Source organism: Scophthalmus maximus, chromosome 10 (genome assembly GCF_022379125.1).
Source record: "Scophthalmus maximus strain ysfricsl-2021 chromosome 10, ASM2237912v1, whole genome shotgun sequence".
In the NCBI taxonomy this organism is placed as follows: domain Eukaryota; kingdom Metazoa; phylum Chordata; class Actinopteri; order Pleuronectiformes; family Scophthalmidae; genus Scophthalmus; species Scophthalmus maximus.
Genome location: NC_061524.1, coordinates 2572012 through 2583499, shown reverse-complemented (window position 1 = coordinate 2583499; position 11488 = coordinate 2572012). Strand labels below are relative to the sequence as shown.

The 11488-nt window shown below is 42.0% G+C and overlaps 1 protein-coding gene across 1 annotated transcript; it reads left to right on the top strand.

The window, feature by feature from the left end:
* Positions 1 to 788: 788 nt before the first annotated feature.
* Positions 789 to 4266, top strand: mtx2 (metaxin 2). The gene is made up of 10 exons (XM_035606245.2): positions 789 to 975; positions 1497 to 1544; positions 1648 to 1694; positions 2194 to 2266; positions 2541 to 2617; positions 2752 to 2844; positions 2957 to 2995; positions 3116 to 3241; positions 3393 to 3469; positions 3719 to 4266. The coding sequence occupies exons 1-10, from the start codon at positions 936 to 938 to the stop codon at positions 3876 to 3878; spliced, it is 780 nt and encodes a 259-aa protein (XP_035462138.1). The 5' UTR covers positions 789 to 935; the 3' UTR covers positions 3879 to 4266.
* The last annotated feature ends 7222 nt before the right edge of the window (positions 4267 to 11488 follow it).

Genomic DNA, 11488 nt, shown 5'->3' with positions numbered 1-11488 from the left:
TTTTAGTGTCAGAGATGTATGAATTGCATTTACACACACACACACACACGCACGCACGCACGCACGCACGCACACACACACACACACACACACACACACACACACACACACACACACACACACACACACACACACACACACACACACACACACACACACACACACACACACACACACACACACCAACCTGCAGTTTTCCAGTCTGGCTGCGGTGAAGCAGGGACGCCCTCATCTGGTCGCACACAGTACTGCAGCCTGATGGCGAGAGAAACGTGAGTAGATATGTTACATGTATTTCGATTTTGTTTTTAATTCGGACATTTTTTCTCAGTTGGTGAAAACAACCATAATTTTTTTAAATCATCCCAACCTTGTCTTTTATTTTTGTGGATTATTATTGCTTTTAAAACAATTATATTGTTTTGAAATCTTTCTTTCTTTCTTTCTTTTGAATAGATTAAAATTGTGTGACACTGCAAACAAAAACCCAACAAAAGAAAAATTTTCATAAAGTTCCATGAACAATATTTATGAATAAATGAATCATAAATGTCCGAAAAGGAGCAGGAGGATACCAAAGCTTATTGTATTCCCACCCCTTATTCAACTGCTTATAATTACTGAAACAAAACATAAGCAGCTATAAACACTTTGTTTTCTAAAATATTTTAAATATTTCTTACAATTGATATTTTTAAGCATTTAGTCACAGTGCACATTGACCAGAGAGAAGACAAGAGCAGCGGTCCCCAGATGTGGAACCAAAAAAAAAAGAGTCGGAGTAGCAGTTCCTCCCCCGGACACTAATAGCGGTGGGACCGGCCGGTGACTGCTGCAGAACAAGCACTTGCCCTTAAACTTGTCTGCAGTGGAAACTGACCTCACCTCGCATTAAAACACTCATTTGAGAAGGAAACATTACAGCAGCTGACACCATGTCGCTCGCGGCGGAGGCCTTCGTGTCGCAGATGGCAGGTAAACGCTGCGCCGCTGATCTTCTGCTATTGTTTGTTTAGCCTAGCTTCCCCCGTTAGCCACCAAGCAAACAGCGCTAACGTCCTGTCCTACACACGTCGAGCTGTCTCCATAAACAAACTGCGCTCATGACAGGATTCGTGTTTAACATACGAACCTTCTCGGGAGCACGACGCAGCCTTGTGTCGAGTTAGAAATACGATTTATTCCTGCGAAATCATTTTTTACGTCAGCCGCAAACGCAGCTTCCACAGATGAGCAGCTTCTCCGGTTGGAGGAGAACAGAAACAAACGGCCATTTTGGATCTTACACTCCTTAATGTAGAACGTTACCGAGATTTGGCCGCGTGTTATCGCGATAACTCCGGTGTTTTTTACTTCCGGTATCCACCTCTGACATCAACATGACTGAAGCGTTTATATAATTAAACATTTGGATGAATATGTGAATGGATTGGGATCAAGAGCAGGCTCAACAATTACTCTATGAATGTAATGTGTGTGTGTGTGTGTGTGTGTAGCTGCCGAGCCTTGGCCTGAAAACGCATCCTTGTACCAACCGCTGAAGGGTGAGTCACTTCATTCACAATGAATGAATGAATGATCAGTATTCATGTTGTTGTTGTTGTTTACATTACATAACTGTAAATTATGTATTTTATTTTCTAACAGAGGATCAGATCCTGCTGTCAGACTGCGCCACATCTCTCGCTGTTCAGGTGAAGTTCTGTTCTCAGTAAATGTTTTCAGCACAGAACTGTGGTAAAGTTTTAGGCCACTGAAAATAACTGAGAGATCTTTAAAAACAATAATGACATTAATGTTTTTTTAAGGAATTGCCTAGGGCTGCAACTAACATTATTTACATTATTTACATTATCGATTAATCTGTTGATTATTCGCTTTATTAATTGATTAGTTTTTTAAAGTTTTCTTTTGTCCCCACACAAGATGTTCAGTTTACTGTCACAGAGGAGCAAAGAAAATATTCACATTAAAGAAGCTGAAGTCAGAGAATTTTGACCTTTTTGTCTTTTCCTAAAATAGACTTGAACCGATTACTCAATTACCAAAAATAATTGGCGATTAATATAGTAGTCGGTAATTAATCGATTAACCATCTCTACTCTACACTATCGCCATTTAATTTCTCTTTGATGGTTTACTTGTTTTCCCGACTGAGTGAGTGATCTTTCTCCTTGTGTCTCTCCTGCGCAGGCCTACCTCAGGATGTGTGGTTTACCAGTGCAGGTGGTTTGCCGAGCAAACGCAGAATACATGTCACCTTCTGGTGAGTGCACATCGCTGCTGCTGCAGAGGCAGATTTTCTCTAATTTCTCTAACGCTTTATTAAAGTGTTTGAATCCCGACGGCGGCGTCACGGACTACTTGTATTGGCAACTGTTTTCAGTCCCAGTATCTTATAGTCACACATAATCTGATCGTTGAAGCATCTATATATAGGCTAAGATATCAATAACTCTATATTGTTACTGTTTTCGGCAATTGATTGACACAAATTCAGGTGAAACATTTTTGATCGTTTTGTGTTTATGTCTCCGCAGGTAAGATTCCCTTCATTCACGTAGGGAACCAGGTGGTGTCTGAACTCGGGCCAATAGTCCAGTTCACCAAAGCAAAGGTGAGTCGACACACAAACTGAAAAATGAAGATGTTGTCAGATTTATTATCACTGCCTGCTTATTGTTCAGAGATATGTTTTAAATAGTCTTAAGTTCTCACGTAGAAAAAACTTTTCTCTCTGTGTTTTTTCAGGGTCATTCTCTGAGCGACGGGTTGGACGATGTGCAGAGAGCTGAAATGAAAGCCTACATGGAGCTGGTCAACAACATGCTGCTTACTGCTGAGGTACACACACTCACACAAACACACACACACACACACTCACACGAACACACACACTCATCAACATTTCTGGATAATATCAACCGATCACTGAAGTCTCCTTTCCTCTCGACAGCTTTACATCCAGTGGTGTGATGAGGCGACAGCAGCAGAGGTGCGTACACTCGTACACTCGTCCTCCTTTTTTTTTCTTTTTCTCCAGTAGTCGCTCTTTGCCTCTTATTCCCACGTACGTGTGTGTGTGCGCGCGTGTGTGTTTGTGTGTTTTGTGTAGATTTCCCGCCCCAGGTACAGCAGCCCGTACCCGTGGCCCCTGAGCAACATCCTGGCCTATCAGAAGCAGTGGGAGGTTCGCAGGAAGATGAACGCCGTCGGCTGGGGAGGGAAGAACCTAGAGCAGGTCAGCAACCACCTGGCAACCAAACGTTTGATGTTTTTCCTTTTATCATTTCTTTCAGCCCCCACCCCCCCAGATACTGTTGATGTGTTTCACAAAATGTTGACATGAATTTGACAAAAACACAAAACTTTTCTCCGTTTGTGTTTTTCAGGTTTATGAGGATGTGAGTCAGTGCTGCCAGGCTCTCTCCCAGCGGCTGGGAACACAACCGTTCTTCTTTAACAAACAGTATGTATCTGTGTGCATGTGATGGGGCTTGTTTTTCTTTTTGTCATAGCAGCTAAATGACAAAACCAGGATAAACAGGATATTGACATAGAAAGATTATTTCATCTAAACTAAAATCTACAACAATGCTTTTTGTCTTTCTAGCACCACCTGGTGGTGTAATGATGTAATGGCTTCCTCATAAATCTGAAATATTTTATTTGTCCCTTCTAAGAAAATGAATTATGTCTTAATGCATGTGTGTTGCAGGCCCACGGAGCTGGACGCGCTGGTGTTCGGTCACCTCTTCACCATCCTGACGACCAGGCTGACCAGCTCCGAGCTGGCGGAGCGGATCAAGAGCTACAGCAACCTGCTGTCGTTCTGCCGACGCATCGAACAGACCTACTTCGAAGACAAGAGCTCCTGAACATCACCAAACCTCACCGGCATCATTTCGTCTTGTACATTCTCGTCTCTCATTCCCTCTCCGTAGCAGCGAGAAACAAAAAAAACACACTCGTCCCATTTTGCTTCCTGCTTATACATTGTTGTTGCACATCTGGTCGGAGTCCGTTAAAAGGTATTTGGATGTTTCAACTGCACATAACTACATAACTCCTGCATCAAACTACCCTTCAATCACAGTAAAGATTCTATGGGGTATGATAAATGTGTTTACATTTATCTTTGATCTAAAAAATATATTTTTTTCCAATTTATTTAGTCTGATCTGCATATCTGTTTTTAACTTTTAGCCTTCACTAGACAACAAAGTATTTAAATCTTCAGCGTTGCAGGAAATAAATGAAAAATATTGATGACAACAATAGAACGCTCTTAAGTTTTACAGGGATTTAGCGTCATGCTTCTTATAACAAAAGCTTAGACTTATTTATTTAAACTTTACTCCAACTGTTCCACAAGAATGTTGTTTTTTTTCTCGCAAGACTCAGAGTTCAGGGTGTGGGTTGTACAACTGTGGGACTTTCAGAAGGCGAGACTCCACTTGAACTGGGTCTGGGTTTTTTTTCCCCCACCCCAGGAAATTAAGAAGTTTAAGAAACTTGTACGAATTGTGAAACAGTGTTCTGGCATGAATTTAAAAAATACCCCCAGATGTTGCTTTTTTTTCTCCTGTAAAAAAAACCCTCCCATGAACATAATGATGAAGAGGATGTGATTTATTTCTTATTGTTTTCAACTGTTGTTTTTTTGTGTGAATGGAAAGTGCCTACGAAATAAAAGTCATTCAACGCAACACATTGTGTTTTTCGTTTCATGTTCTTCTCTATTTTTCCTCAGAAAAAGGCTATCAAAACTATTTTTGGATGACTTGACGCTCCTTCGTTGTATTACCCTTACCCTTGCATTCATTAAGGAAAGTGTGTGTGTGTGTGTGTGTGTGTGTGTGTTTCTGCCTTCTGGTCTCAAGCTCAACGGTAATGTGAATGTCTGATCACCTCTGATTGCCCTCCAGATGTGAAGTGTGTGTGTGTGTGTGTGTGTGTGTTGCAGACGTCTCCAGATTTCCAGGTTTCCTGCCATGGGTCAGGAGTTTGACCTTTGAACTTCCCGGCCCTGTGACATCATGAATGATGATTTGCGATGACCAGACACTGCACCGTGAAAGAGGTCGTCGGCCAGACGACAGCAGACAGAGAGAAATAAACAGAGAAGGCGGAAACGGGGTCGAGTGTGTGTGAAGCATCGTCACACCACATGAAAACTCATACACACAGTTAAAACACTGACTCTTTTCATATTCGCATTTTTGGAAGATACGTGGTGTTGTGCCACTTTGGGATTTCATTAGTGCAATTACAACGTATTGGTTTTAGTTTGCTTTTTTACAATCGCAGAGTGAGGACTCTGTTATTGATCAATCCCGTGGGAGAAAATGCAGAGATACAAATGTCTTCATGCTCCCACACACACACACACACACACACACACACACACACACAATCCTACTCTCCTGTGAGGGGAAGTTTTAAAACCTCATGTATGTAGGAAAAGCTTTTTATAATAAGGATGAATTATGCACATGTTCTGATTGAAACCAGCCTAGCAGCCGTTTATTTAACATTAATCTATTGTGATTTTAATTTACTTGCAAATTCCTTTGTTAATACTGTACATAGGGTTAGGGTTAAAATGTTAAAAACTGAAATAATAGGAGTCTTGAGGCAAGGCCAGCAGTTGAAGCATCTCATGAAGTTCATGTATTAAGCATATGTGCTGCATCTTACCAAATATATTTGTGCTTGACTTCCAGATTTTTTGTCCAAAAATAATGTACCCAAAATAATACAGAATAGAAACAAGCTGCAAAGGCACAAATATGTGAGAATTGTATGGTTTTGCCTACTTATTTAGGAATTAAAAGAGCCCTGTACTAGGATATTTTGTGTTGAAACACTTTGGAGCAACATACACAGGTTTGAAGGAGTTTCTGAAATGCTTTGCACGAACGGAATCGGGAGACAAAGAGCTCAAACTATGTATAATTCATCGAGGTTGTGTGTCGAGTACTGAACAAAACACACCTGGAGGAGCACTACCAGGACTGTGGAATATGATATGTTGAACCAAAAGTCCATAAAATTCACTCATTTTCAACACTGACTGCAATCATTTTGAATGTGTAGTCTTAGAACGGTAATGACTGATCTCCTCCACGAGGGGGCAGCACGGGGATAGAAAAAAGGATCCTGCCTCTGAAGAGTCTTCCAAAGATCCAATGATGATGAAAAAATGCACTAAGATAAATATAACAATGAAATGCATGCACAGAATGAATTAATCATCAATTGCTTTTTTAGTTACATCTGACAATGATTGGGACATTGTTCAGAGACGTGTCTGATGTTTTTAATAAACTGTTCTTCTCGGTGGTTTCTGAGCTTTTTTCATGAACTAACTTGAGTTTTTTCCCCCTCATATGTAACTAACATGTGGTTGCACTGGTGGAGCTTCCGTGTCCTGATACACGCTGGGTCCCATGATGCAATAAAATGAAAAAGAAACCTCAGGATTTATACGGGAGGAGGAGGTGCAGAGTCAAAATCCACCCAGGATTATTATTTTCACATCTTTTCCTCTCGTGCTTTTCATGTGATGACACGTAAAAAGAAAAAGCTACAGGCGCAAAGATGGTTTTAAATTTACCCGTGTGAAATTCCCCCGCTCTGACGGTTCACCCGCACATGGGGAAACTGAATACGGGATCAGAAAATAACGTGAACAACTACACTGTTTGATTGACAGCTGGTACAATATAATGGGTGCAGGTGGAGTGCACCCCCTTTCCCCCTGCTCCTTCAAAATGTGGTTACTTCTGGTTTAAAAAAAAACAAGATGGCGCCGGCGCCAAAATGCCAAACTTCAAAACGGCGAACCAACGGGTGACGTCACGGTGGGTCGCCCCCTGATTTTAACTTCTTTCCTCTGAATTCTTAAGCCAAATCTTTCTAATTTTCCTTTTCAAAAGATGAACTTGTGTAGTGACCCACTGCGAATAGTCCGAACAGTATGGCCGCTCCACCATCAAACAAAGAGTCACAGAGATACGTGTGTGATAAGTGTGTGTGTGATTGCGTTGGCGACAGAGAGAGAGAGAGAGAGTGTGTGTGTGTGTGTGTGTGTGTGTTTCGAGGTTGTTCAAATACTTTAATTTTAGTGTGTGCCAGTGTGAATGTGCGTCCGTGCATGTGCTGCGATGTGAAGTGTCAGATTAGACAAGACGACCGCAGGCTGATAATTACACCGCTTGATTATCCGGGTGAGTCACGATGCATAATCTGGACTTTCTGCGAGAGCGAGAGAGAGAGACAGAGAGAGAGAGAGAGAGAGAGAGAGAGAGAGAGAGAGAGAGAGAGAGGACTGTTGTTCTGTGAGTGAGGGTGGGATGTCGACTGATGCATATGTGGTGTAAAACAAAAGAAGAAGAAGTCATTTGATAAAAAGATAGAAATTCAATAATTCAATTTAGAAAAAAAAGAGTCAGTGAACCAAGTGCAATCTGTAATCTCGTCTCAGGTGTGGACGCACACGGACCGTCTCTGGGATATGGACGCCCCCAGGCAGATAGACTGAGTGTGTGTGTGTGTGTGTGTGTGTGTGTGTGTGTAGGATGTATATTTCTGTGACAAAATCCTCCCACCCTAGACGGCCTTTGCAGAAATATGTCATGACACAATGACCGGGATTTAGCACCGCCCCGCCGAGGCCCGCTGCCATGACGGAGCTGCAGAGAAACCCCCCCCCCCCCCTTCTCTCATCCCCTTACACATCACACATTCATTACATGACACACCCATTGCAAGACAAAAAACACACACACACACACACACACACACTATGAGCCGGCAGCTGTTTTCAGTGAACAAAGCCAAACCAATGCTCTCACTGACGGTTACTGACTGTTCACTCAATGGCCCCAAAGTGTAATTTGGTGAAAACAAACCGAACCGGACCAAAGTCGTTCAATTGCTATGCGGAGAATCTCTTGCAGTTGTACAAATATGACTTTAATTATTCACTTTTCTTTTTGCATACAAAGTTAAAGGAGCCCTCCGCAGATTTTGTTACATGTCGAGGTGCAGTTTCCAGTTTTAGGCCGTTTCTTGCAGTGACTTTCCTGAACAGTCATCCCGGAGGGACTGTGCCGTATGTGACACCGCGAGATGTTGCTCCAGACATTTACCACAACCTGTCCTGCAAGCCCCCCCAAGTAAAATGTTTGGCCTATGTCCGAGAGAATACCGCGGGAAAATCTCCGGAAGATTCACGTCACGAGCGTTTTTCCGGAAATTCTTCACATGTGAATAACAAACTGCAAAAAGTGTCCGGACCCAGTGTCTCTGGGGACATTTTCCAGAGTTCATATCAGAATCAGAATCAGAATCTGAATCAGAATCAGAATCAGAATCAGCTTTATTGGCCTGGTTTGCGCAAACAAACAAGGAATTTGACTCCGGTTAATCTTTGCTCTCAAAGTGCAAAAATACTGTTAAGTATGCAGCATAACAATGAAATAGAATTTACAAAAAAATATACAATAACAATTGAAGAGAGGGAAGGAATGGTGCAATATCATTAAAGTCTGACATTTGAGATTTAAATATCAATATAAATACAGTGCAAGCCAGTTCAGTGCAATGTATTAATAACAATATTGTAATTGTATCTAAAAACAGTTAAAAAGTCATGTCTTCTCCTCGTGAAGTCCCACCGTCGAAGTGTAACGCCTCATTGATGGCGTTGCGGCTCCTTTCAATGCAAACGAATGGAAGTCTACGTAAAGCGCCTCTCCGCTCCGGGTGGTTTGCCACTGAAGTGAAGAAGACGTCGACAGCAGCTGCGGCAGCGAACGGACGGATCCGCTGCTCACGTTTGGACAATGATACGTCAAATGAAAAGAGAAGAGAAGCTCCCAAGAGCTACAATCGGAGGGTAGAGACGGAGAACAACAAACAGTGTGGTGGTTGAGGCTGGAGGATTTGTTGGTGATCATGCGTGTGTGTGTGTGTGTGTGTGTGTGTGTGTGTCACTCCGAGTGTGTGTTGAGTGATTTTTTTTCCCCCTCTCTCTTTTTTGAGGCGATGTAGATTTGAGTGGAATAACGAGATTAGCTGTGTGTCGATAATCCTCTTCTCTTCTTGAAGTCCATCCCCTCACACACACACACACACACACACACACACACACACACACACTAATCGAGCGTGTTGTTAGTTGTGTTCCGCCTCATCCGTCACAGTTTACGCAGATAAACTCAAAATCTGGATTTGACATGTTGAAAAACCACAACACGTCTGATTTGTCTCAGGGAATGTTATGATTCCACGTTCATATTCTCATAGTAGCTAACAGTTTTGCTCACAGATCACCTCTGTTGTTGTAGCAGGAGGCGCCCATTTTAAATACACACTAGATGTCCCCTGCTCCCCCACAAGTCACCGAAGTTAAGTTATATAAGGGTCGTATATAATGTCTGAGAGTACGTGTAACGTACATGGGTACAAGTGTTCACTTATCAGCACATATAAATGTGTGTGTAGAAATCAAATGTGTGTGTAGAACACAGAAAGAAAGAAAAAAAGAGTTGGATTTGAGCCCGGAGTCTTGCAGCAGGGCCTCATTCCAAAACACTTTAAATCCATTTTGTCAGTTCCCCGTTATCTATCTTATAAAAAAGAACAACACTCAAATGTCACCGTCCAGATTTATGATTGGTGTTGTCGTCGGGACGGCAATTTTTTGGGGTCTCGAACGGGAATCTCGGTGTCGTTCAGCGTCAGTGTATGATCCCCTTACGTCTCGTCCGTGTCTTTAGTTTACAGTATAATCAGCGACTGAGCCGCAAGGTCGTACGTGTAAACCGAGATGGAGGCGGTGGGTTGAGCCAAATTCTGGCAAAAAAAAATATGAGTGTTTAGAGCGTAATGAGTACATGGATGACTGGCGGATAAGTGGATTATGTTGTATGAGGGGGTTTTGATACTTTACTCCACCGTGACAGCTTGTCACTGCTCTGAATCCAGTGTAACCGCAGTGAAACTGATCCCCAGCCTCCAGAGTCAGCGGAGGAGAAAAAACCACACAAAGTTTCTTCTTTTACATTCCACCCTTTTGGGCAGGACAGAGGGTCGAGCGTTTCATATTCATAAATGACAAATGTAGAGCAAAGAGCATCATTATATTGTTTGAGCAGAAAAGAGAACTTTTGCCTGTGTGCAATTAGTCCAATCTGCGTGTGGCCACTTACTGATGACAGTCAAGGATGCTGATATAAATTCTGATCTGACATTTGTTTTGTTTCCTAAAGAGAAAAAGCAGGCGTGGTGAGATGTCAAAATGGAAGTTAAGGTCGGGGGCCCTTTCGCAAAGGCCCCTGGAGGAAAATGACATACCCCAAATGGTCTAAATGAATAATCTTAGTAACTGTATAAAGGTAACACTTGTGAGATTTCAGCAGAGGTGAAAGAAAATCAAGTATAGATGTTACTGGGTCAGAGTGTGTGAAGATGGAGCACAACATAAATTAAAGAGTGAATATCTCCTATTTAATAATGCAGATGAAGCCCGTTCCTCTTGGAATCCATAGAAGAACATCTGAACATTGTCTTTGGCAAATTTCATGCTGATAAAGTGAAGCAGGGGAGAGTTACAGGCTTTAATGTTGGACATGGTCTCCAAAGTCTAATAGAACCTTTTTTTAACGAAAAACGAGTGAGCATCTGTCTCTCCATAAATGATCTTTGTAGTGCGACGCAAGGTAAAATTCAGAGGCCTGTAGCTCAGCAGCCCATTGGTCAATCTGGATGATTGACACGTCTATAGAACCGTTGGAGCCAATAGAATCGACGGACCCTGTCAACAGCACGCTGTTCCGCTAACGGTGAGAAAGTGAACCGTTTGAACCGGAACAGACGGATCAACATCTCAAAATGACGAGCGGTCTTTGTGCTCATCGGTCATAGCTTCATGTTTAGCATGTAGCATATGTGATTCAAGGTATAATATTTATGTCACTTTTTTGATACGAATATATATTTTGTTGCTCTTCATCAGCTGCTGATTCGATGACAGTTGGTCGTACATTGATTATTAATAAGCGTTCTAATGATATGTAGCTGTAGTGATGTTAGCTTGGAATATCACGAGCGTCATATGTGGACATACTGGACATGTACAGTTAGTTATGGTGTTTTATGCGATATGCTGATTCAGTTGCTTGGTGTTTTAATTGTGTTTCATAAAGGTGTAAATGGTTGATGTTGGCATGTTGCTGAGTTTTGCCCAGTTTTGTGAATATGCTGTATATATATATAGTCTGGCCGATAATATCGGACGATATTTGCCTTTCACAGACACATTGGTATCGGCCGATATGTTTAAAGCCTGACCGATATTGTCGGCCAACTGATATGAGCCTTTAAATGTGCGTTTATGTTTTTTCATGTGTCGAGCGCAGTTGTAGTAAACATCAGTTGAAGCCCTGCATGGATGAAAAAAAATTTAATAATTGTGTGT